General features: G+C 65.0%; 4 protein-coding genes across 10 annotated transcripts; all 4 read right to left on the bottom strand.

The window, feature by feature from the left end:
- Positions 1-257: 257 nt before the first annotated feature.
- LOC103300557 (hyaluronidase 3) lies at positions 258-10162 on the bottom strand. Of its 4 annotated transcripts, XM_054729426.1 has the most exons (6): positions 10053-10162; positions 8711-9634; positions 8302-8391; positions 1524-2432; positions 1060-1149; positions 258-945 (listed from the first exon to the last, which is right to left on the bottom strand). In XM_054729426.1, the coding sequence occupies exons 1-6, from the start codon at positions 10071-10073 to the stop codon at positions 670-672; spliced, it is 2310 nt and encodes a 769-aa protein (XP_054585401.1). In that variant the 5' UTR covers positions 10074-10162; the 3' UTR covers positions 258-669. The 4 variants fall into 4 exon arrangements, with proteins under 4 accessions (XP_054585401.1, XP_054585402.1, XP_054585403.1 ...); XM_054729427.1 differs by lacking the exon at positions 1060-1149; XM_054729428.1 differs by lacking the exons at positions 8302-8391; positions 8711-9634; positions 10053-10162 and adding an exon at positions 6514-6766 and having other exon boundaries at positions 1524-1668.
- Positions 3134-4939, bottom strand: NAA80 (N-alpha-acetyltransferase 80, NatH catalytic subunit). Its single transcript, XM_054708123.1, is given in 4 exon segments — positions 3134-4110; positions 4173-4206; positions 4209-4238; positions 4936-4939. Coding segments are annotated over 4 exon segments (885 nt in total). The 3' UTR covers positions 3134-3293.
- Positions 10163-14446: 4284 nt separating the features above from the next.
- On the bottom strand, positions 14447-19237 carry HYAL2 (hyaluronidase 2). 4 transcript variants are annotated; one of them, XM_028132847.2, is made up of 4 exons: positions 19129-19237; positions 16070-17054; positions 15538-15627; positions 14447-15146 (listed from the first exon to the last, which is right to left on the bottom strand). In XM_028132847.2, exons 2-4 carry the CDS (start codon positions 17003-17005, stop codon positions 14736-14738), a joined length of 1437 nt encoding a protein of 478 aa, XP_027988648.1. In that variant the 5' UTR covers positions 17006-17054; positions 19129-19237; the 3' UTR covers positions 14447-14735. The 4 variants fall into 4 exon arrangements, with proteins under 4 accessions (XP_027988648.1, XP_054563973.1, XP_027988641.1 ...); XM_054707998.1 differs by lacking the exon at positions 19129-19237 and adding an exon at positions 17832-17927 and having other exon boundaries at positions 14447-15143; XM_028132840.2 differs by lacking the exon at positions 19129-19237 and adding an exon at positions 17832-17927.
- Positions 19238-22192: 2955 nt separating this feature from the next.
- TUSC2 (tumor suppressor 2, mitochondrial calcium regulator) lies at positions 22193-24266 on the bottom strand. The gene is made up of 3 exons (XM_008155382.3): positions 23794-24266; positions 22556-22676; positions 22193-22407 (listed from the first exon to the last, which is right to left on the bottom strand). The coding sequence occupies exons 1-3, from the start codon at positions 24174-24176 to the stop codon at positions 22342-22344; spliced, it is 570 nt and encodes a 189-aa protein (XP_008153604.2). The 5' UTR covers positions 24177-24266; the 3' UTR covers positions 22193-22341.
- Between the last annotated feature and the right edge of the window lie 448 nt (positions 24267-24714).

Below are 24714 nucleotides of genomic sequence, written 5' to 3' on the forward strand. Positions count from 1 at the left end.
GGCTGGCCACAGAGCATCTCGGGAACTGTAGTCTACTCCCGTGACCCTGAAGCCCACGACTCTAGCTATACTGTGCACCCACAATGCTCTGTGTCCTCCCCCACCCACGCCACCTGCAAACGCGCACCGTCGTTAACTTTGAAACTAAGCCGCCCACCACGCAGGACTCGCATCTCTGGACGCTTGCAGCCGGACACACTCGCGACTCGATGAGCATGGGGCGTGGGACACCATAGTGAACAGCCAAACCTCAGGCAGCGAAAGAAAAAGTGACTTTATGATGAAAGCAAAGTACAGACAACTGTTTAGCAGTACAGACCTTAGTCAAGATCATGAGACCCGCCTGTCCCCTTCCTTCGGCATCTCCATGGACCCGTGATGTGTAGGAATAGAGCCCTGGGCTGGCACCCTAACCATCTGGAACCTTCTCTCTCCCCCTAGGTCAGCTTCCTTTGTAGCAGGGATCAGGTGATGTGAGGGCCTCTGGTTTTAAAATAGTGGGAGTTTTGTTCTGGCCCCTTTCCCCTTCCACTCCCCAGGGATCCCATGGGAAGGAGGGTGTGTGTGAGAGAGGACTGTTAAGCTAAATAGAACAAGAGTGGGACAGAATCCTCAAGGGCTGCGAAATGGCGGCGGGGACAAGAGGGTCACAGCAGGTAACCCCGGGCTTTATGCTGTTTCTCTAGGCCCTGGCGTAGGCCTGGGCTCCTGGCAGGTGGGGCCCGCCCAGCCCCAGTAACAGCGGCAAGTAAAGGGCTCCCAGGCTCCAGCGCTGCCCCCTGGCTGCAGGTGCAGGAAGGCTTCCCGCCGTCCTGGGTCTCGCCGGGCACAGCGCCCATGGCCATGGCACCGCTGGTGACTGCAGGCTGTGGCCGCCCTGGTCACGTTAATCACGAAGGGGCCCAGGGTGTCCACCAGGTAGTCATGAAGGTGCCGGCACTTCTCCTGGGGAAAGGGGAGGGATGTATCAGTGTGCCTGCTCCGTGGCCCTGGCGCGGTCTCTCCCCCGCCCTGGGACCCCCAGGCTGGGCCGGTGGCAGCTGGAGGGGCAATGATCACCTCAGAGCTGGAGAGGCTCAGGTCCCCCCAGAGCACCACGCCGGCTGCCCCCAGCGCTGCGCTCACGCCGATGGTCCGCACAAGGTCGTCCTGGAGGCAGAGCGCTGCTGAGCCCGGGCTGAGCTGGCCCAGTCCGCCTGGGCCCACCTCCGCCTTCCAGAACCGTTCCTGACTCAGCGCCACCATCTGATTCCACCTCTAGAGTAGGGCCCCTTGGCACCGAGCCCCTGAGCCGCTTTCTCAGCCCTCCACCCAGAGAATGTCTCCCCTCAGATCAGGGCACCAAAGGCTGGCGGTGCCTTCCCCAGGGCGGAGCCACACCTGGCAGATGCTCCAGGATAGGACCGCCCCCTCAGAACCAGACCAGGGCCTCCCCTTCCCACCCCCGCCCCAGGCAAGGTCTTCTGCCCAGACCTTCCCAGGACAGGGCCAGGCCTCCCCACTGGACACCAGCTGTCACTCACCTGGGACAGGAACCTTCCAGAGCGTCGGCGTGTGAGGCGGGTGTAAGCCAGGACCGGCAGGGGGTGGGGGTGCCCAGAGCGGGCCACGCGGAAGGCCTCCTCCAGGCGGTGTCGCACAAATGCCTGGTGGTGAGCGGGCGGCAGCCTGGGCGGGAGGTAGATGCTGGGGAAGAGGGCGCTGGAGGCGGTCCAGAGCCAATGCAGTTGGGTGTTGCGGGCACGGGTGGCCGGGTGGCAGTGGCCTGTGTAATTGGAAGCCACACCGTGCCAGCCATTGCCACAGGCCGGGAAGCGATAGAAGCCCCAGAGCCCCCGGGGCTGCAGTGCCCGGCCCAGCCGCAGGGTGCCCTCCATCAGCGCTCGCGCCGCGTGTTCAAAGGCAGCCCGGGCCTGGCGGAGCTGCTCCTGGGGGTCCCGGTGCGGGAGTACCTGCTGTGCCCACGCCCACGAGGCTGCCTGGTAGGCTCGGCGGCGGCCCCAGTTCCCAGCCCAGAGTGGACACCATTCTTCCCAGTCCAGCACTGCCAGGCCAGCAAAGCCGGGTCTCAGGCTGCGGTGGATCTGGTAAGCGGCGCGTGCCAGGTGGCGGTCAAGGAGCACAGCCTGAGGGATGCCCCCATTGTGAGCTGTGCCCCTGGGCCCAATGTAGGGATAGAGGCCGAGCTGGTTCTTGTAGAAGATGGTGATGTTCTGCCCATGGAAACTCTGCCCACGGTTGGCAGTGATGCCCAGGGCCTCTAGCGGCAGGGGCACGCCAAAGCGGGCCCTACAGCGTGCCGACGGCACGTTCCACAGCACGGAGAAGGGGATTCCCGGGGCCCCAGGTGGGGGCTGGCCACACCCCAGGCACAGGGCCGCCCCGAGCACCAGGGCCGTGCCCAGCTGCATGGTCTTGCCCCAGGAACGGACCTGCGGGAGAGAGGGTGTGAGCTTAGGGTCCAAGGCCATGCCTTCCAGACAGCAGGGAAAGCGGGGAGAGCATCCCTAGCTCCTCCCCACAGTGGGGAAAGCATGGCCCCCAAGGGGTCCCGGAGGCCTCTCAGAGCAGCCACACCCTGGGCTGGCCTGGGCTGCTCCCCTACTGCTCTCCACCCCTGACCCCTCCCCGCCCTGAGCTCTCAAGTCCTTCCCCCCGCCCCCCGCCCCGCCACTTTCTTTCCTGCCCGAGCACTCAGCCCCAGCTGGCCGACTCGGCACTCAGGTCTCGCAACATCACCTCCCCTGGGAGGCCTCCTGGGTCTCCAGGGGGCGAGAGCACAGGGCTCCCACGGCCCCAGCATGCATCCTGCCAACTGCCGGCTGTCTGCCTCCCTACCTATCTGTCCCCCTGGGTCAAGATCCTATCTGTGGGTCTCGTTCCCCATTGCCTGTGCGCAGCCAGGGCCTGACCTAACATCTAGGAGGTGCTCAGGGAGTGGTGACGAGTGAATGGGGAGAGAACAGACACCCTTCCTCCTGAGCTGGCAGAGTGGGAGGGCAAAGGGCAGGAGTCCCTCCATCCGCGGCCAGCCGAGGTGGAGCTGGGGCTCCTGCAGGGACAGGGGACCCAAGATGAGCCTGGGAGGCGAGGGTGGGGGTCAACAAATAAACCGTCATCGCCACACCCAACAGAAGCCTTTATTCAGCCACACTGACAGCTCGGAGCCCCAGCCAGGGAGCCATGTCCTGGCCCCCCCGGCTCTCAGCGGTCCCCGGGGCCAGGGGCGGAGGCTGGGACTGTCCTGGGGAGTCCACTGAACCAGAAAGATGGTGCCTTGTCCTAGGTGCCCCTCAGATGTCCTTCTCCATCCAAAAGATGGGGCCCCCTCTCAGGTCACGGTACCCTGCCTCCAGCAGGCTGTGTGGAGAGGCCCCTGCTGGAGGGGGCGGTGAGGTGGCCAGGCACTCAGGCAGGGGAGGGGGTGGCGGCAATGACGGCCCTTTGGAGGCTTTGGGGGCAGCGTGGGCAGCCAGACTAGGGGCCTTGCAGGGTGGCCGGGGGCACGGGGCCCCGGGGAAGGCACGGAGCAGAGCGGCGGGCAGCCGTCGGCTGGTGAAGACCAGGCCCTGCACCGGCTCCCCCAGCTGGTAGCCCAGGTGGGCGTAGAAGGGCAGCTGGTCGTGGGTGGTGAGGTGCAGCCGGTGGAAGCCCCGGGCCTGAGCAAAGACCTCGAGGCCCTCCATGAGGCGGCGGCCGAAGCCACGGCCCCTCAGGGCCCGGGCCACCACCACGGTCTCCACTAGGAGGCTCTGGGGCCGGTCTAGCACCCGTGACAGGCGGGCATGCCCCACCACGATGGGGGCGTTGCCGGGCGTGGGGGGGGGGCTCAGCAGCATCAGGCAGAGGGGGAAGCTGTCGGAGGACTGGCCCAGGGAGTGCAGGCGGGAGGCGCGGCTGCGCGGCCACTGCTCGTTGATGAGGTCGGCGCAGGCGTCCAGGAGCTCGGGCCGGCAGTGCACGGGCTCCAGGGTCAGCTCAGCCAGGCTGGGGGCTGAGCTCTCCTCTGGCTGGTGTGTGGGGTCCAAGGTCAGCTCAGTCAAGCCGGGAAGGGGGGTCATCTCTGGACGGCATGCAGAACCCGGGGTCAGCGCAGCCGGCCTGGGGCTGTGGGTCCGCCCTGGTTGGTGTGCAGGGTCCTGGGGCAGCTTGGCCAGCTTGGATCTCGGGGTCAGGCAGGATCCAGAATCAACTCGGCCGGCTTGGACTCAGGATCCGCTCCAGCCAGTTGGGAGGGTCTAGGGGAGGGGTCAGGCGGCGAGGCCAGGCTCAGTGAGCTCCGGCCTACGTGTGAGACCCGGGCTCAGCTGAGTCAGGCTGGGAGCCGGGCCCCTATCTCAGGTTGCAGGTGGCTCAGTGCCAGGCTGGGGGTTCAGGCCAAGGCCTCCAGGAAGTGGCATCTCCTCAGACCACAAGGTGCCCCTCCTGTGGACACCAGCCGGGCTGGGCTGAGCCAGGAGGGAGGGCGGGCTGGGGCAGGGACGAGTGGACAGAGTGCCCGGGGAGCCATGTGCCCTAGAGCAAGGGAGGGGAGGGCTGCGCCTTGTTCCCACGCTCACCGGATGGTGCAGGTGGACTGGAGGGACCTATACCCGGGGGCGGGGGTGGGGCGGGAACTCAGTGGACAGCAGAGGGATGGCTTCAGGTGCCCTGCCCCGCGCTGGATGGAGGCCGAGGCCTGAGGCCTGGCCCGGCTGCTCTGGCTGCAGCGCTGTCCTCCCCAGGACAGTTGACCTAGCCCTGCAGCAACGCGGCTGGCTGGCCATCAGGCAGCACATGCAAAGCAGACGCAATGACCCCTTGCTGAACGCCACGCAACAAACTTGCTGTCCTCGGGAGCTCCTCCCATCCCGAATTCCAGGCCACACGTCTAAACCCCGTGGGCCATGCCCGCCACATAACTGATGGGGGGGGCCTGGTGCGCCCCTCACTCACCCATCAGGCTCCCTCCCCTCCCTGGATGGGCTTCCTGGCCTGGGACACAGCCCACGGCCCGCTCCCCAACACTGCCCAGCCCAGCCCAGCTCAGGACGTGCGTGCGCGCATGCTTACAAAGCTAAGGAATTACTGTAACAGTTTGGCAGGGCAGACACCTGAGTTGGGTCTCCCTGGGCTAAAGTGAGGTTCTGCAGGGCTGGTCCCTTCTGGGGGCTCTAGGAAAAACCCACTCCCTTGCCCTTTTCCAGCTTCTAGATCTAGACCCGTGCTCAGCAAACTGCGGCTCGCGAGCCACATGCGGCTCTTTGGCCCCTTGAGTGTGGCTCTTCCTGGGTCGGGTCAGTGTTAGGACGCCCGTGCCAGGGGGCGGAGCCTGGCAGCCCTGGGAGACTCAGGACCTGGTGGGGTGCAGCGGGCCGCGACCAGGGGTCTCCCTGGGCTAAAGTGAGGTTCCGCAAAATACCACGGCCTGGGCGAGTCTATTTTGAAGAAGTGGCGTTAGAAGTTTAAGTTTAAAAAATGTGGCTCTCTAAAGAAATTTCAATCGTTGTGCTGTTGATATTTGGCTCTGTTGACTCATGAGTTTGCCGACCACTGATCTAGAGGCACCTGCTTTCCTAGGCTCATGGCCCCGTCCCATCTTTAAAGCCAGCAACGGCTTCAGTCCAACCTGTGCGTCCACAATCACACCTCCTCTCTCAGGACACTTCGGAGGGTCATGGATCCAACTGTCCCCTCAGACGGGGCCCCAGCAGCACCAGCAAGGTCCCTGCTCACAGCCACACAGCACTGTGGCTCTTGCAAGCCTGGCTCCCCGCGGGGCTGAGTTTCTTCCTCAGCCGCTCTAGATAAGGACCACAGCTTCCTCCCTACATCCACAGGGGTCCAACGGCCACCAGGTTAGGGGCCCAGACCTCCTGCACCCAAACCCCACTGTTTGCCCATTCTGCCCCAAGCCCCGCAGCAGGAGGCTCTATGCTGGGGGGTGTCTGGCGGTGGGGGTTGAGGCAGGCGCGCTGGTCCCCACTATGCTACTCACCTTCTCACCAGAGAAGACGTCCTGGCTCCCTTCCCCAGCTCCCCGGGAGCCCCCTGAGCTGGAGGCCAATGTCAGTAACAGGTCGCCCCCTCCCCTCACGCCGCATTCCACTCAGAAGGCTGTACGCCCCTCACCTGCAATCAGCCACCTCCGCTGCAGCCGCACCCCTTGACCAGGAGGGAGGAAGCCCCAAGATCTGCATCTAGACCAGGAACCCCAGGCTTCCCCGCGGGCTTAACCCCTTCGTACCACCCCAACCCACCGTGGGCGGGGTTCCTGGTTCTCAGAGACAGGCGGTCCCCGCTGTGCCTCGGTTTCCCCCTCCCTCCTAGTGGGCCATAAACCGTGGAGTTCTGGGGGTGGGGGCTTGGAAACCTGACAGTGGTTGGGTGTGGCTCAGCATGCTCCGGAGGGAACCCCAGACACAGGGAGAGCGAGAGGAGCGACACAGCCACGCGATCTTACGCACGGAGCGGACAGAAGCGCGGGGGGCAATGATGCGGACACGCCGCGCGTGGGGAGGGGGCGGTACTGACATGTTGAAGCTGGGCTCCGGGATGCTCGGCGTCCCGCTCCGCACAGGTCCAGATCTCGTGGTCTCTGGCCCGGACTCCTTCATCCGTCCGCGCTGCCCCCTAGCGGCGCGGCGGAGGCACTGTAGCCGTCGCGGCCCGCTGCGCCCCACCAGGTCCTGAGTCTCCCTGGGCGGCCAGGCTCCGCCCCCCGGCGCGTGCGTCCTAACACTGACCCGGCGCAGGCCCCGCCCACTGGCGCTGGGCCCCGCCCTGCTCCCTGCGCGTCGCAGCTCAACGCCTGCTCCGCCTCCCGTTGGCCCCGCCTCCAAGGCCCCGGCCCGCCCCCCCCGCCCCGCCCCGGCCCGGCTGTGGTTCCACGCGTCGCCGCTGAGGACCCGCCTCAGTTCGGCTCCCCGAGCCCCGCCGGCGCCCCGCGTGCTACCCCTGGGCCGGGCGCGGGCCCTTCCTCCAGCTGCCCCCGTTTCCGCCTCGCCCCCGCGCCGCTCTGTCTCGGCTCCCGCCGGCCTCCTGCCTCCGTCAGGCGTGGAAGCGGCCAGTGGAGCTTCCTCCTGAGAGTTGGGTCCCAGCCTGGAAGTAGCCGCCCCGGGACAGACGTCAATCCGAGAGGAGCCTCCCCGTGCCCTCTGGGTCCGGAGCTGCAGTGTCAGGCGCTCAATACACAGCTCTCGAGTGAGAATCACGTCTGCTTTATTGACAGGCTGCAGGCTGCTGACCGTGCACCCGCGGAGCCAGGCTCCGCTGCAGCCGACGCCTGGGGGGAATGCCAGCCTCTCCGGTATGGCTGTGCCCCCTGGGAGAGGTTCCCTCCGGGTATGGCTGTGCCCTCTCCGGGTATGGCTGTGCCCCCTGGGAGAGGTTCCCTCCGGGTATGGCTGTGCCCCTGGGAGAGGTTCCCTCCGGGTATGGCTGTGCCCCTGGGAGAGGTTCCCTCCGGGTATGGCTGTGCCCCTGGGAGAGGTTCCCTCCCGGTGATGCTCAGCGCCCTCTTGGCGGCGCCCGAGGCTGAATGAGTCGGCGCACTTCTCGTGCTCAGCACGGGGCTGGGTGAAGGGCAGGCGCTCAAGAACGTCCGTTCTTGTGATTGCTGCGGTTTAAAGACGGGCCCCCCTGTCTCTGAGGTGATGTTAGAGACCCCGAGGTGGGTGCCGGAGACTCCCGGGAAGTACCTGGTAGGTGAGCATGCCAGGCAGGTGCTCCTGACTGTACCCCCGAGTGTGCCCGACGTGGGTAGCTGGGCCTGACCTCGGGAAAGCCTGGGCCCCGAGCGCACTGTTACACGACCAGGTGGCGGCAATGTGTGCACCCTGGGGTGTGCCCAGTCACCACGTGCCCCGCTGCTCACACCAGGCGCCCCTCCAGCCCGGGTAGCAGTGGCATTGGAACTCCACCGCCATCCGTTCCCGATCCTCAGGGGAGAGGGCGCCTCGTAGGGTCAGGGGCCCTCCGCCAGGCGGGCGTTCAATGGAGAAACTCGAGGGGCTGAGGAGGAGGAGGGCCTGGGGGTGGCCGGGGCGCCGGGCACAGCGGCCATGGCCGGAGCACAGCGCTTCGCTGCACAGACGCGCCCCACTGGTCACGTTCAGGACGAAGGGCCCCAGCGTGGTGTCCACGTACTCCTTGATGGCCTGGCACGACCCCTGGGGGGAGGAGGCGCGTCAGGGCCATGCGTGGGCCCCCCTAGGGCACTGAGGCCCTCACTGGCCCGCCCGCAGGACTGCAGGGTGGAAAGGATGGGCCCGGCCGGGTCTCCCCGGCCGACCTCTGCCCCCCGCCCGGGCCTGAGCTCACCTTGGTCTTCGTGTTCTCCCAGCTCACCCAGAGCACCGCTCCCGCCGCTCCCTGGGCCGCGCTCTCCCCCAGGCTGTGCTCCAGCTCGTCCTGGGGGGAAGCACAGGGTGGCTCTGTGGCCCTCCCGTCCTCCCCAGGCAGCGCTGGAACCCCACTGGATCAGCCAAACGGTCCCTATTCCCTGCCTGGGGCCGCCCCGGCCCTGGGGCCGGAGGCCAGCCCGTCCCGCTCTAGCCTGTGTGCCATGCAGGCGGGGACTGCGTCCTGGCACAGCCTTGGCACACAGTAGGTGCTCAAGGACGTGAGAATGAAGGGAGGAAAGCGCCACCCGGCTGTGTGGCATCCGTTGCTGGACCGAATGCCTGACGAGGTGGGCTGAAGGGGGGCAGGGCCACGGGAGGAGACTCACCAGGGACAGGAAGCGGCTGGTCATGTCGTAGAAGATCTGGACATAGGGCAGCACCGGCAGACTGGGGTTCCCAGCACCCCCAGCCACACGGAATGCCTCACCCACTCGGTGCCGCACATACGCCTGTGCCTTCCCTGTGCCCTCCAGCGCTGCGGGGAGGTAGATGCTGGGGTAGAGGGCGCGGCTCTGGGCCCACAGCCACCCCAGCTGGTCGTTCTGGGCACGGACGCCCGGCGGGCACTCGCCGGTGTAGTTGGGGCTCAGGAAGTCGTAGTTGTAGCAGTCAGGGAAGCCGTAGAAGCCCCAGAGGCCGCGAGGCCGCAGGGCCCGCCCCAGCCGGAGGGTGCCCCCCATCCAGGCCTGGGCGGCCCCCTGGAACTGGGCCTGGGCTGCTGCCTCCACCCAAGGAGCCGGCCAGTCGGGGTGCTGCCCCCGAACCAGCGCCCGCGAGCGCTGCCGGTAGATGTCCTTGGCGTCCCAGTTGAAGGCCCAGCGTGGGCGCCAGGCCTCCCAGTCGATGACCGCCAGCCCCGAGAAGCCAGAGGCAGGCATGGCGGCCAGGACGTCGCGGTGTGCGCGGGCCAGGTGAGCGTCCAGGCTGGCGTTCTGGGGCAGGCCGCCGAACACGGGCTCCCCGGCGGCCGTGTAGTAGGGGTAGGTGCCCAGCTGGGAGCTGTAGAAGATGGTCATGTCCGGGCCGAGGAAGGTCTGGCCCGGGTTGGCCACCACGTCAAAGACACTGACGTCCACGTCCACGCCGTGCCTCTCCAAGCACCACTGCGTGTTGGCGTTCCAGACGGTGGTGAAGGGCTGGCTGGGCACCACGGGGTCCCCGGAGCCGGGGGCCGTGCCCAGCAAGGTCAGGAAGAGGGCGCAGCTGGGAAGCAGGTGGGCCGCCATGGCACCGGGCAGGCCTAGGGCAACCTGGCCGGGGGAGGCAGAGCTGAGGGCCGGCCTTGAACTCTCTGGCCCTGCTCGCTCGGGGAGCAGCCAAGTGCCTTGCTCATCAGCCCAGCCCTGCTCTGACTTCAGGTGACACTGACTGGCAGGGCGCAGGGAAGTCAGGGGCCAGGCAGCGGTCTGAGGCACATCTGCGTGGCCTCTCGGGACAGGCCTGGCCCTGCCGAGGCTCACCCCCCGCTTCCCCAAGGGCCGCAGGAGCCAGGACAGCTGTTTGGAGGAGAGAGCAGAGAGCCAGGCCTGCCCCAGGCTGACCAGACTGTGGGGCTGGGCCCTTCCTGTCTCTTCCCCCAGGAATCCCCGCCAGCCACCGGAGGGGATGCTCAGGGACCGAGGACAGCCTCCTGTACCCCCGCCAGCCTGCCCGCTCGTCCCTGCTGACCTCCGGGCTGACGGGCCTCATCCTCCAAACTTCCCGACTCAGAGGGCAGGACTCTGTTCCTCTGGGAGGAAGTCACCACACCCCGTCTGGGGGCGGGCTGAGGGGTGGGCCCGGGGTGGGCGGGCTGGGCCAGGCAGCAGAGCCACCTCACTACCCCCAGCAAAGTGCCCTCGTCGGGGGTGGGGCCTGGGCCGGAAGTGCCCCCCCCCCCCGTCAGCACTAGGGCAGGGCTTTGTGGCTTTATTTGGCTGGGGGGGGGGGGCAGGTGGAGGCAGTGCAGGGGGAGGCCTGTGTGGTACTGGAATCTGGCTATCTTGGGGCTGATACCCAGGGAGGTACTTGCCCCCCACGTGGCTGCATGAGTCCTGGGCACTTTCGCCTTGGTGGGTGGGCCCCTTCCTAAAAAACATTTTTTTCTTCTGTTTTTTTTTTTTTTTTTATATATATTTTATTGATTTTTTTTACAGAGAGGAAGGGAGAGGGAGAGAGAGTTAGAAACATCGATGAGAGAGAAACATCGACCAGCTGCCTCCTGAACGCCCCACTGGGGATGTGCTGGCAACCGAGGTACATGCCCTTGACCGGAATCGAACCCGGGACCCTTCCGTCCGCAGGCTGACGCTCCATCCACTGAGCCACACCGGCCGGGGCTTCTTCTGTTTTTTAAAAATATTTTTATTGATTTCAGAGAAGAAGGGAGAGCGATAGAAACATCCATGATGAGAGACAATCATGGATCGGCTGCCTCCTGCATGCCCCCTCCTGGGGATGGAGCCCACTACCTGGTCATGTTCCCTGACTGGGAATCGAACCGTGACCTCCTGGTTCATAGGTCTCTATTCAACCACTGAGCCATGCTGGCTGGGCAAAACAAAATTTTTTTTTAATATTTCATTTATTGATTTTAGAGAGAGAGGGAAGGAGAGAAACATCGATTTGTTGTTCTACTTATTTATGCATGCATTGGTTGATTCTCTATGTGCCCTGACGGGATTGAATAAAAAAAAATTAAAAATATATATTTTACAACTATGTTGGTATAAAGACAAACACACTCCAGACGGAATCCATTACATATTCATTATTTATATATATATATATATATATTTTTTTTTTTTTTGCATTAAAAACCTTTTTATTTAGCCGAAACCGGTTTGGCTCAGTGGATAGAGCGTCAGCCTGCAGACTGAAGGGTCCCAGGTTCGATTCCGGTCAAGGGCATGTACCTTGGTTGCGGGCACATCCCCAGTAGTGGGTGTGCAGGAGGCGGCTGATCGATGTTTCTCTCTCATCGATGTTTCTGACTCTCTATCCCTCTCCCTTCCTCTCTGTAAAAATTAATAAAATATGTATTTTTTAAAAAGCCTTGTTATTTACAGGTTGTTGACAAGGATTCTGCAGACAAACTAAGCCTACGTTGCACAGGTATCTGTCTGACCGAGGGGCTGGGGTGGGGACGGGTGTGAGCCTCCGCCACTGAGGAGTCTGCCCATTCCTCTTCCATTAGAATGAAACACTGATGGGCCTCTACGTGCCGTGGCCTCGGCCCCACCTCGCTTTGGGGGCCTGTGTGAAAGGCACCGTGTGCGTGAAGCAGGCTGTGCTTCACCCTCTGTCCACGTGCTGGGTCAGCGGCTGTGTCTGAGGCCCCCAGCTAGTGCCCGTCGGGGCCTCGGCACAAACCAGCAGAGCGTACGTGTGAGTGTGGGGCGCTGTCTTCTTGTGACTGTGAGGCCTGGAGGCCTGTCAGGGTGACCACATGCCTGCTCATTCCTGATGATTCCACATGTTTGCTGATTCAGAAACTAGTGATTGACGCCTAGCGGGTGCGCAGGCCCAGGCTTGCCTGCCAGACCCGGGTGGAGGAGCCAGCAGGTCCCTGGCTCCGGTTGAAGTGCTGTCTGGGTCTGCAGCCTGGTCTGGGCCTGAGCCAGTGGCATGGTGGGCACCAGAGCAGTGGCACAGCTGGCTGCCACCTGGGCTTGGTCCTCCAGGCTGGCAAGGCTGCAGAGAGGAGCGTCCAGGGTCCTGTGGGCACGTCGGCTGCAAGCCGAGCGCAGGATCTGGCCAGCGGTGGTGGCTGCTGAGCCTGTTCAGAAAGCCGGGTCCCAGAGTGATGACCATCAGGCCCAGGGCAGCCTGGACCCCTCTCCCTGAGCTCCGTGCTGCCTCCTGCTGCCCCCGGAGACCGAGGGCTGCACTCGGCACAGTCCAGCCCACCAGCAGGCCATTATTCTCGCTGGCCTCGGTGCCAGGGAGAAGCTGTAATGGAACAGCAGGAAGCAGCTGGGGTGCCTGCGGCCCTGCCCCACCCAGGGTGCCACCCACAAGCTAGCCTCTGCAGAGCTGGTCTGGTCCGAGTGATGTGTGTCTGGGGTGCGAGGAATAGAGTGAGGAAGTAAAATGGAGTCACTAGAGTCAAGCTGTTGAAGTACCACAGTGAAGTAGGAGAGCCGCGAGGGAAGACTGCTTTGTTTCACCTGGCCTGGGACCTCAGTTTTGAACTTACCCATCCTGCATCAAGGCCTAGACATACCTCAGACCCCAGACGTGAACTGGCCTTGCTGTGCACTGTCCAGGCCACACGTCTGATAACCATCTCAGGCAGGTCCAGAGGCCGCGGCTGCAGAACTGATTCTTCTTAGGAAATTACTTTTTAAGCTGCTCACAGGTGAGCCAGCTTGCGGGTCCAGACCTGCCTGCTCTCTCGTCGGGCACTGATCCCCAGGCCTGATTCCCTCGCTCCCCCCCCCCCACCTGGCCACCCATTGGCCAGTCTGGCTAGCCCCTGGCTGCCCTTTCCCCAGGTGACTTCCAGGTCCCCCAGGGGGAGCGGTGGGAGGTGCTCACAGGTCTGTATGGAGGGGTCATAGTGTGAAAGGAGGGCCCTCAGCGGGGGGGATCAGAGCTTCGCATGTCGGGGGCTCTGTGTATGTGGACGTCAGAGGCGGGAAAGTCCAGGCGCACGGGTGGGGCCTTAGGTATGCCTCCGTCACCGGGGTTGGGAGGTGACAGGTGGGAGCAGGGTAGCTCACAGGTGTGCACGGATCACATGTGTGCGGGGCGGTCACAGGCGTGTGGGCTCACAGCGCCCTCTCTCCGCTGGCTCCATCAGCTCATGGTCTCATTGACCAACGCCCGGGTCCTCTCCCCAGCAGGCCTGTCCCCACCACCACCAGGAGCTCCGGGGACCCTCTCACCTCGGGACCCGCCTCCACCAGGGGACGACGCTGCCTCCCAGCGCGACCAGCAGCCCCTTCCCTGTTCTCTGCCATCACCTGGCAGAGGGACGGGCTGGCTGTTGGTTCAGTGGCACTGGCTTTTGCGGGCTCTGCTCCCCTCCCCACGCTCCTCGCCCCCTGCTTCTTCGGGGAGCGCGGTCTTCACAGGCGGTGCGCACCGCCCTCTGCGCGGCCACCGCGCAGGGACAGGGAGCGTCCTCACGGCGTGACTCCCGGCCGCATCCCTCGTAGCTGGCCCGGCACTGGCAGGTGCGTGTGCTGGTTACAGAGCAGCCAGCCAGGAACCACCCTCGGCAGCCAGGCTGTGCGGCTCCAGGGCCCCTCCTGCCTCTGCCTGATAAGAGGCCCCGCCACACCCCGCCTGTGCTGGCATCCCCGCTGAGTTCAGCTCCCGCCACCTTTGCCCCTGCTTCGTTCCTAGGGCTGAGTCATCTGTGACTAGGACAGGGGCACCCAGGTTTGGGTGGGGTGGCTGAGGCCGGGGAGACCCACCCAGGGAACTCCCTTCGGGGGCAGGGAGTGGCGCAGGCCAGAGCAGGTCTGACTGCTCCAACGGCTTCTGCTCTCCCGGGGTCAGAACAGGGCTGGCCTGGAGGATGTCTCTGCTCCAGGCCCTGGGTACCCCCTTTGCCCCATCAGGCGACTGCAGTGCAACAGGGACTGGACTTCAGAATCCACACCCCAATCCCTTCTTGCCTCCTCGGACCATTCCCGGTGGAGGACGGTGGCCCAGAGGGGTGAGGGGTGAGGGGTGTGGCTGGAGTCCACCGCCCGGGAGCTGTGGGGACGGAGGGAGAGTGGTCTGGTCGCTTGCCCAGCTGGGGAAGATCAAACATCCACTCCCCCTCTCGCCCTGGGTGGGCAGGCGAGGCTGCCGGCACCAGCCCAGCTGGTCCCTCACAGAAGGTTGGGCTCCTCCGCATTCCAGTCCATCCGGAGAGCAAGGCCCTGGGCACGGGGGCGGCACGGGTCCCTCCGCTCCCAGGGCCCGTCCCAGCAGGTCAGCTGCAGGCCTGGGTGCCAGTGAGCACCCTGACCGATGACAAGTCCCTCACACAGAGGTTTCACAGGACGGAGCTGGGCTCCAACCTCGGGGAAGCGTCTGGAATCACTCACAGGCCCTGGCCCAGGGGCAGACAACCCAAGCACAGAAGCAGTTGTTTTATATTTAATTTACAAAAGAGACCCCAAATAATAATAATAAACTACCCAGGAGCAGGGGAGTAGGCCATGCGCCCCTTCCTGTGGCAGGGACAGAAGGGGTCCCCCAGGGGACTGCCCCTCCCCCTTAGAACAGGGGGTGAGAGCTGGTGAGGACGCCCTCCGGGCATCCCAGGGGCTCTGCCCCCTCTGGACTCAGGCGTCCACCCTGGGCAGGCCCCTACCTGCCCGGCAGAGCCCTGGTGGCAGAGGCCAGCTTGCCCGAAGCCAGGTGAGATCCCTACAAGGTCCAGGTGAGGGCTAGGGCTGCCGCGGCCAGCGGGCCAGTGAGGTGGGACCCAGCCCAGGCCCCACCGGCACCCCCGGCTGCCCGCCCACGGTCCCACTGGCATTGCTCGCCGCCCCAGCCTAAGTAGCATTGGCATTGAAAGTGCTTCTGCAGGTGGTCGAGGTCGGCCCAGCTGAGCTCCCCCTCGGGCCGCAGCGGGGGCTCCCCCGGCGTGTGGCTGGGCACCAGGCGGAAGCTGCTGGCACTGAGGTGCAGAAAGGTGTTGGTGTCGGGGTCTCGGCGCACGCAGCGCCCGTGGCCGTGGCACTGGGCCCAGCTGCAGTAGTGGGCCGCCCAGGACACGTTGACGACATAGGGGATCAGCAGCCGCATCAGGTAGTCCTTGAGGTACTGGCACGTCTTCTGGGGGCAGAGGCCAGGAATCAGGTCCGCTGCCTCCGCCCAGACCCAGACAGACACTGTGCCCACGATGTCGTGCCCGCACCTTCTTGAACCGGTGACGCGCGTATACATGCAGTTGTGCCCGAGCCCTCACTGTCCCTGTGCCCACTGAGAAGGGGTCGGGCAGAGGCTGGAGCCTGCAGGCCAGCAGGGAGGGGTAGGCCAGCGTGTCCCCGTTCCCGGGAGCAGGGGAGGAGGCCTCGTCTTCTGATGGCACCAGGGATGTCTTGGGTAGGAGACAGACGAGGGGGCCAGACTAGGTTTGCCCACCTTGAGGTTTGGCAGCCCAAAGCCCGAACACTCACCCTGCTCCTGCAGAGCCTGCAGGCGGGAAGGCTGGGGGGTCACTTACCATGCTGGTGGTGAAGCCTGCGTCGCCCCAGAGGATGACCCCGGCCGCGCCCAGGGCGGCGCTCTCGCCAATGGTGGAGATGAGATCCATCTGTGGGGACAGCGGTCACTGGGGCTGAGGCGCAGGGAGGAGGGCACACGGTGGGCAGGCCCCTCCTGTTCTGACTCGGTGGCCTTCCCCCAGCCCAGTCCTCCCCTCTCGCTCTCAGGCAGGGGCCCCCTTTCACTCTCTCTTAAGTGTTTAAGCCGTTTCCACCCCCGCTTTCTGGAGCCTAGGATGTATCTACCAAGAGAGACTCCAAAATCAGCACGCCCACGCCCACGCCCCTGCTCTGTCCTGGGTCTCCTGGCAGCTTTGGGGTCGGTTCTCAGCATGTCTGGGCCCTGATTTTCTCATCTGCAACATGGAGCTACGATGCTGCCCTCTCACCAGGTTACAGAGAGACTGCGGGGAGGGGAGGGGAGGGAAGGAGCCGGGGCAGGAGGGGCAGGAGGCCCCCCAGGAGGAAGGCAGGGCCCCGGGAGGCGCGTACCTGGCTCAGGCCCGTGAGGCTGCGGCTGTAGGTGGGCCGCGTGAAGACGTAGACGGGGAGCGCGTGGCTGGCGTGGTGGGTGCGGGCCACACGGAGGGCCTCCTGGACGCGGAAGCTGACGAAGTTGCGGCCGTGGGCGGTGGAGGCGAGCGTCTCGTCCAGGTAGACGGAGGGGAAGAGGGCCGTGCTCTCGGCCCACAGCCAGGCCAGCTGGTCGTTCCGGGAGACCTCCACGTCGGGGCAGCGGCCCGTGTAGGTCTCCCAGTTCTGCACGTAGTCGTGGTTGTAACAGTCGGGGAAGAGGTAGAAGCCCCAGAGGTGCTGAGGCCGGAACCTCTTGGCGGAGCGCAGCGTCCTCAGCATGAACTCGCGGGCGCCGAACTCGAACTCGTACTGCGCCTGCTTGACCACGCGGTCCGGCGGCCAGTCGGGGTGGCGGCTGGCCACCAACTGGCGCGACAGCTGGCGGTACACGTCCTTGTCCTGCCAGTTGCGCACCCACACGGGCCGCCAGTCCTCCCAGTCGATGACGGCCAGGCCGGCGGGCTCCTGCCGGCGGATGTAGTGCTCCACGCGCTCCTGCAGCAGGTCCAGGTGCGCCCGCAGGACGCTGTCGTTCTGGGGCACCCCACCGTGCACCGGCCGCCCCGCCGCATCGAAGTGCGGGTACAGGCCCAGCCGCTCCCGGTAGAAGATGGTGATGTTCTGGTTCACGAAGCCCTCGTTAGGGGAGGCCTGCACGTCGAAGGCTTTCTCCTCCAGGTCCAGCGGCACCTTGAGGCGGGGCCCGCAGTCCTGGGTGGGCACGTCCCAGGCCACCACAAAGGGCCGGCCGGTGAAGATGGGCGTCGCTGTGGGCTTGAGCTCCCTGGCCCATGCTACCGCCAACGCCAGGGCCAGGGCCAGGACGATGGCGGGGCTCAGGCCTGCCCACATGCTGGGGGCTGCAGGAAGGCGGGGTCACCTGCCTGGCACGGCTCAGGAGCTGAGGAAAGGGAGAGAGAGGGCAGGTCAGCCTAGAGAACCTGGAGGTGCCAACCCCTACCCCACCCACACCGCCAAAGCCCACGCGGTGCGGGGCACCGTGCCCAGGGCTCTCCGGGCCCTGTGACATGGCTGTAACAGGTCTGAGGGGCCTCAGGCCCCCCGGGGGCAAGCCTGGCCCCCAGCTCACTGCAGGAGCATCAGCAGGTGGCCTGGGCTGGGAAAGGACCTGTGAGGTCTGTGACCCCCGAGAACTGGGCGAAGGGAGCTACTGACTCGCTGCCCGGAGACACGCAAGGCCCGCACACCACCCACACGTCGCTTCAGGGCGCCCAGACCCGAGGCCCGCTGTGTACCCGGCGAAGCGCTCTCGGTCCAGGGACACGCCAGCATTCGGGCGAGGCAGGCAGGGCAGCCCGGCGGCGGCCGCCAGCTGGAGCGCACCGCCCGGACCAGGGCGGCTGTCAGGACTTTGTCTCCGGGCAGTCCCGCTCCCGAGCTCCGGGAGGCCCCGCGGGGACAAAGGGGCGGCGGACCTCCCACGGCGGCGCCGGCGGCCGGCCCTTCCCTCCACAGCCACCGGGAGTGCGCGCGCCCACCGCCAGGCGGGTCGGGGGAGAGCTCAGTCCGCCGGGCCTTTGTGCGGGACCCCGCCCCCGCCCCGCACGTGGGGCCCGAGCCCGGCCCGGTGGGGGTGGGGTCCCCGTGCCGCCTCCCTGGGGGTTCGGAACCCAGCCCGTGGGAAGAGGGCCGCCAGGCTGGCATCGCCCGCCCTCACCTCGCGCGGGGTACCGCCAGGACCCGCGCCATAGCCACCGCCATCCTTGGCCCGGCCCAGCCCACTTCGGCCGCTTGCCCGGACCCGGCCCGGCTCGGCGCCTCTGCTGGCTCCGCCCCCCGGCTCCAGGGCCCTTTAAGAATCCTGCGCGGAGGCGGGCCCGGGGCAGGACTGGCGGCCGGGGCGGGGAGGTGCGCCCCATTTCCGCGCCGCCAGGGCGGTGTTTTGGACTCTAGCGTCCCCGGAACCTCCTCCAAGGAAGGTGGGGACCCATATAGGGCCGTGAGGCCCCTCCGAACGGGGGTTTCTCCTGGAGTCTCAGCGGCCGACGCCAGTCAGGCCGAGACACCCCCCGCCGCCTGTGCGGGTGGTACAGTCCTCCCCGTTCCGCGGCGCGGCCAGCCCCTTAAAGGGACAGCAGCATAAAGGAGGGGGATCGGGGAGGCAATAAAGGAGGTGGTATCCCCCACTCAGCCGCGAGGAGGTGCTGGGGGACCCCGCGGCCTTGCTTTGGGGGCAGCCGCGGATCTGGCTCTGCACCCCTGAGTGTAGCCCCAGCCGGCGGGGGGGGGGGGGGGGGGGAGGGGGAGAGGGGGCTTTGTGTGGAAAGGGAGACGGTGACCAGAGCCGATCTCCAGACTCCCAGGACAGTAAACCCTGTGGATCGGGCTCCCCTCCCCCGTCCAGGGTCTGAAGGGGAGCCCCGCCCCCTGCTTGACTGGGGAAGGGGGTCGAGCGCCCGCCTCTTAGTCCTTTCTGGGCTGGCTGAGGCAGTGGTTGTCTTGGCAACATGAGCTGTGGGTCTCAGCTTGGCCTGCGGGTTGAGGGCCTGTAAGGCCAGCGGGCCCTCGGGATAGGGCACCCCCCTTCCAGGGACAGGCATCAGAGACTGGCCAGACCCTGACTCCCCTGCCCTTCTGCTCAGTCTCGGAGGATGAGGGTGGGGGGCTGTGGAGCCCCCAAGGCTTCCTTTCAACCCTGAGGAGGTGGCGGCCACCCTTGCAGAAGGTCCTGGTGGGATCGCAGAGAACGCTGGCCGGGCCAGCGGGGCTCCCCAGGCCTCCACCCGGTATCCGGATCCCATCTCCCCGCAAACCCTGCCGCTGGGTAGCGGGCTTGCAGCTGGACGGGAGCAAGACCCCCTTGCCTCTACCTAGATCCGCTCCCCGCGCCGTGCTCAGCTCCCGAGGGGCCGGGGCCGGGCCGGCACCACCAGCCCATTCCCGCTCGCGAGCAGGGGAGAGGGAGGGAGCACAGCGGAGAGCGGGGCGCAGACCAGTCCCTGCGCTGGGCTCACCTGTGCGCGAGTCCTCGGCTCCGCAGCTTAGAGCCTCTCCAGTCCCGCTACTCGCGCCAGCTGCTGCCCAGTGGGCAGCCCCCGGCGACTTGATAAACCCCATCCCCTCCTCCTCGCTCCCGCCTTCCACCCCAGCCCTCTCTCCTCACTTCCTGCTGCCCCTTGGAGAGGAAAGGGCCAGGAATGGCGCGGGGGAGGGGACCGCTTTGACCCTGTTTCCCTAGGGTCTGCCCCACTGGCCGACGGTCCTCCCCACCCGTCTCCCCTAGGTCCTGCCCAGGCCGAACTGGGCCAGGTGACAGGAAGGCTGTGGGATCCCATGCAGGTGCCAGCCTCCCCCAGGCGGAAGCTTCCTTAACACTGAAAGCTCTTCTCCCCGACTTTCCTTTGCGGTTGAGACCATCCCAGGATCCAGCAGAGTGCAAGGGCCCTGGTGTTGGGGGGTTGGGGAGTCAGACGATTTGGGGGATGCGTGGCTGGTGTTCCCCTAAGCAGGTGATGAAGGGAAGCGGGGTGTCTGGGAAGGGGTTGGGAGAAATTCCCGGAGCTGAGTCAACCTTTTCCACTGAGAGCGGAAGTATCCTAAGTTTGACGAATAGACAATATGCTGATGTGTGTGGCGGTGGGGGAGGGGGAGGGGGCTGGGAGCGGCCTGCAGGGTGTTCTGCCCGAGGGATTTCACCAACCTGTGGGAAGTAGGTGCCCATGTGTGGCTGCCCCAGCGAGGTGTGGACAAATGTGCACCCTTCAGATCACTCTGAACGTACCCCTCCCCCAGCCTTTACCCGGCTGGCCCACTTCCCTAACGCCCAGGCCTCTTTCCTGGGGGAAGTGGGCACATACCCTGGAGTCTGCCCCTGAGGACCAAGGAGCCCAAGACTTGGCATGGGAGGGTGGCGTCCCTATACCACCATGCTGGCTCCACAAGGGACACTGGTTTCGAAAGCTTCAAGGGTGGAGCCCCTGGGGAAACAAAGACCAGGCCAGACTGTCCCAGGGTAGGGACACTTCCTCAGGCAGGCAGCAGGAAGGAAGTGAGCACAGCCCAGCGGGAGGGTGTGGGGAAGTAGTGACCTGACCCCCATTGTTTCCAGCTCTGGGGTCAGCTGGGGCAGGCCCAGCACAGCGAGTTCTCCCACACTGGGACAGTGGTGCTAGGAGATAGGGTGCCATCTGGCCGGGCAGAACCCTGTCCCCGGGGCAGACAGTAGGCGGGACAGCAGGTGACAGGACCTTGTCTGGTATCTTACTGGGAAAACAGGCAGATGCCCAAAGAACTGTAATCCAGGTTGCAGTGTGAGGCTGCCAAGTGGGACCTCCAGAAGGCTAGCTGGCCAGCTCCCCAGACCAGAAGCCTGTGCCTGAACGCCCTCCCTAACGGGGGCTGGGCTGATGGCCAAGCACTGGGCAGAGCCGTGAACGGGCCTCAAGCAGGCCCTGAGAGAGAGAGGCGGAATGTCCGCAGCGGGCAGGCGGCAGGTCAGACAGCTGGTGGCAGGGGGCACAGCACTGGGTGGCTGGGCTTTGCTGGAACAGAAGCCCCAAGGCACTCTCCCGGTGGGACCCACAGGCAGCCCAGGAGGAGGCAGGGGGACAGGGGATGCAGAGCCTGGAAGTGGACCAAGGAGCGGTGCCCCCATCTGGCTGCTGTCCACTTAAGGCTGGGCCTGGGAGGCCACAGGGTTAGGCTGTGGCTCCAGGGAGGGTCAGCTGGCACTGCAGGGGGCAGGTTAGTTACTGCAGACCTACATGAGGTCACACTCTCACCTCAGGTTAGGCAGATGAGGCAAATTCCTAATGAAGTCTCCCAAGACCTTTCAATTCCAGGGATACCCACCTACTGAAGGCAAATCCAGAGGAGTGGCCTCCACCCTGAGGGATCCTGTGATAAGGTGTGTGTGAGTACACTGCCACCTCCTGGTCATGGCTGGGATGGCTGCAGACCAGGTTCGGGCTTGTCTTTGCTCTAGATGGGGGGCCAGCGTCCTGGGCCCAGGCCTACGCACTGAGCCCAGGTGGTGGTCTGGGTGCCGGGTGTCACAGCCCCAAGGATGCCACTCTTGTCTTCAGGGTCTACAAATAATTTTATTGAAACTGAACCAATAACACAACAGCCTTCCTAGATTGGGGGCCACCCTCCCCACACCACTTCCCATACTCTGGAAGCACAGAGCTTGCACAGTAAGGAATTAAAAAAAAAAAAAAAAAAAGTCATTTCTCTGTAAAAATCAGACTCTGCCCCAACAATGTCATGGACTAGACTATTTACAAACTTTCACATTTTATGCCTTTTATGGTTGTTCTCTGTCCCTACCCAGGGGCTCCAATACTTCCCCCTGATTGATCCTGAAGGGATGGGCATACTATAGGGGAAGGGGTGGTGGGCTCAGAGCTATTGGGACCACCGGGTGGTGTCCTCCCAATGTGTGTGTGGGGGGGACTGGTGCAAAAGGCAAGGGGGATCACATGGAGTAGGTAGGTAGGGGCACCCCCCAGAGGCACAGGCACCCAGAGCCCTACCTGATCCCATCCTATGGGGGGAGGGGGGAGGACGACTCCAGGGGCAACTAGTTGCAGTGGGGAGGGATCAGCCCAGTCCTGGGCAGAGGGAGAAGCCTCCCACACCAGTCCCTCCTCCTGCTAACAGCCAGCAACTGTCCCTCCATCTGGGGCGGGAGCACAGGGCAGGCAGGTAGGAAGAATCAGGCGTGTGTTGCCCCAGCCTCTGTCCAACAGAGGAGGAATCGAGGTAGCAAATGGCTGAAATGCTCCAAGGACCGGGTAGAGGAAGTGAGGGAAGGGAAGTCCCCACTGTGTACAGCTCCCACAGCCCAGGGGCTGGAAGAAAGACCTTACTTGTAAAGTGCTGTAGCCCCAGGGGGGTTGGGCCCCAGGCAAGCTTGGAAGCAAGCAGGCCAAGCCGGGGCGCAGGAACCACACATCCCCATCAGCATCTGCCCCGCCCGGCTCCGTATCCGGATTGCCGGAAGGTGGGCTGGTAACGCCGCTGTCAGCCCTCACCAGCCACCTCTCATCCGAAGACAAACCAGCACCCGACCAACACTGCGGGACTGCCCGGCTCACGGCGGCGGCGGCCAGGCCGTGGAGTTTAATCGGGATAGTGGCTTCAGCCTAGCTCCTCGGTGGAAGCCACGCCTTGAGCCTGAGGGTTTCTTGCTGAGGCAGGAGGTGCTTAGGCCTGAACCCCCAGGCTCACACCTCGTAGAGGATCACAGGGAAGTCCACGTGGATGCGGGGGGTGTCCAGCTTCACGGTGCCCTGCCAGGGAACGGGGGCCGGTGAGGGTCAGCTCAGGGCCCCGACTCCAGGAACCCTTCCTGTCCTCCCAGCTCCGCCCCCACCAGCCCCACCATCCGGGTCTCCTTCACACTCAGCACAGGCGCCAGGACCACTGCCCGCCCCTCACCTGAGGAATCAGGTTCTTATGCACCCGCCTCAGCTTGGCGCGCTTCTGCCCGTTCTTGGTGACGATCGTCTCCTCGTAGAACTCGTGAGCGAGATCTCCATCCTCGTCGTAGAACATGGAGCTGCGGGAGGAGGGGAACGGGCTGGGCTGGAGCCTCACACCTGTCAAGGCACCGGCCACGGACCACCCCGAGGTGTGCCACCTCCAGAGGGAGGAGCAGCTTGGCGGGAGGGGAGGGAGAGAACAGCCTGGAGACGGGCTTAGGGTCTGGGGCTGCGAGAAGGAAAGGCAGCGAGGAGGGGGCAGCGGCCAGTGCTCCTGTCAGGCCCCAAGAAGAGAGGCTACACCAGAGCACGCTGTCCAGGCAGCCACGCCAGTTCTCATCGCTGTTTGTTCAGCAAGAATAGCCATTCCAGCACCAGGCCCTTGCCTTCACCCAGGACTAACAGAATGGGCAGGATGGTGGCTGAGCATATTGGTCCAGAAGACACGGCTGGCCCAGGGCCAAAGCCTGAGACAGCAGATGCCTGAGCTGGGAGGGAACCGAGAAGGAACAAGGCTGCATCCTTCCCACCCACCCCAGGTGGCCGGTGCAGCCAAACTGCCACTGTTGGCTCTCCCCAGGCCCTACAGCTACATCTCCAGCATCACCTGAGCGTCAGTCCCCAGGGGACCACCAGGGCCAGTTCAATGTAAAGCTCCTGCTGAACCCCTGGGGAGAGCGGGGAGGTCAGGGCTCCAGATCTGGAGGACATATTGGGGTGTGTCTTTTTTTCCTAGGCCCCATCCCCAACTCTAGGGCCCAGTCCTGCTTTCTCCCCCCACCCCGCCCCTGCCCTCAGAGGTCCAACCTCACCACCGTGGGAAACCGTAACAGCCAACACAGGGGTCACTCCCCCTCAGAAGAATCAGGGAGAGGGAGGCCAGGAGCCTTCAACGTGCTGGCTGGGCTTAACGGGGTGAAAGGAAGAAGTCCTCGAGTGTCAGAGGCCCTCTCTGCGTTCCGCCGCGCTAAGGCTGCCTGCCCAGGCACAGCCTCAGGCCCCCTCTTCTCCACGGGAGCTCCGAAGAGCAGCAGGCCTCCGCGAACCCACTGCCCGGCGCTCCCTTGCTCCAAAAGGGGCCTGAACATGGGAGTCGTCCTAGCTCCGCGCAGAGGATACGGCGCGGGGCGCTACTTATGACGCACGGCACCTGGCCGCCAGCCTGCCCCCCGGGGCGGAACCCCGCGCCCTTACCCTCGGCGCGTGAATACGAAGGGGGGCACGACTCGGCCTCGCGGACGCACCAAAGCCTGCTCCGCGGCCACCGCCTCCGGGCCGCCGCCCCCCGCCGCCGAGGCGAAGGGCCACAGCCCTCGAGCTTTGGAGCCGCTGGTGCCCATGTCAGGGCCGCCGGCACATGGCGGACCCCGCGGCCGCTTTGCTCTCACAGGGCAGTCCGCGCCACCATTCCTGCCCCGGCCTCCGCTCGCAGGTGCCGCCGCCGTCTTCCGCAGGGTCGGCTGTCTCCACGGAAACCTCATTTCCGCTTCCGCCCGTTCCTCATGCTGCCCCCTGATTGGCTGTTCCTCCTGCCGATCCGCAGAGCGAGACCAATAGCCTCCCCAGACATCAGGCATCCCAGGATGCACTGCGGGACGTCAGGTCCCGGCAGGCCACCGTCTCCAGCTGGGGCAGCTCCCACTCGGGAAGGCGGTGGCTTGTCCTGCGCGCTTCTTTGGCGTGTATGGCGCCTCCGACGTGCGCGTGCGTCAGTCAGGTCCGGCGGACCTGCCCAACCACCAGTGTCCCCCTAAACCAGCTCTGTGGGACTTGACCCCCAGGCCAGGCCACGGTGCCTGACTGGCCTCATTCTGTTCCCTTTTGTGACCACCACTGGCACGTGGAGAAGAAACGGAACCTATGGGAAGTGAAGGAATTGGCCAGATGTTGTAGAGCCACATTGAGGCCTGAGAAGTCAAATCCAGTGTCTCCCCCGCGCCCCCCCCCCCCCCCAAAAAAAATACCCAGCAGAAGGTATGCTTCAGGAGGGCAGGGCTTCCAGTGCCATTAGCAGGGTTGTCCGTCCACAGAGCGGCTCCCACAGCTCTGGGGGGTGTGGTCTCCCTAAGCGCTAGCTGCAGCTCTGATGATCTTGCCCAAACCAAGCCCTGAGCC

This window comes from Eptesicus fuscus, chromosome 18 (assembly GCF_027574615.1).
Source record: "Eptesicus fuscus isolate TK198812 chromosome 18, DD_ASM_mEF_20220401, whole genome shotgun sequence".
Classification (NCBI taxonomy): domain Eukaryota; kingdom Metazoa; phylum Chordata; class Mammalia; order Chiroptera; family Vespertilionidae; genus Eptesicus; species Eptesicus fuscus.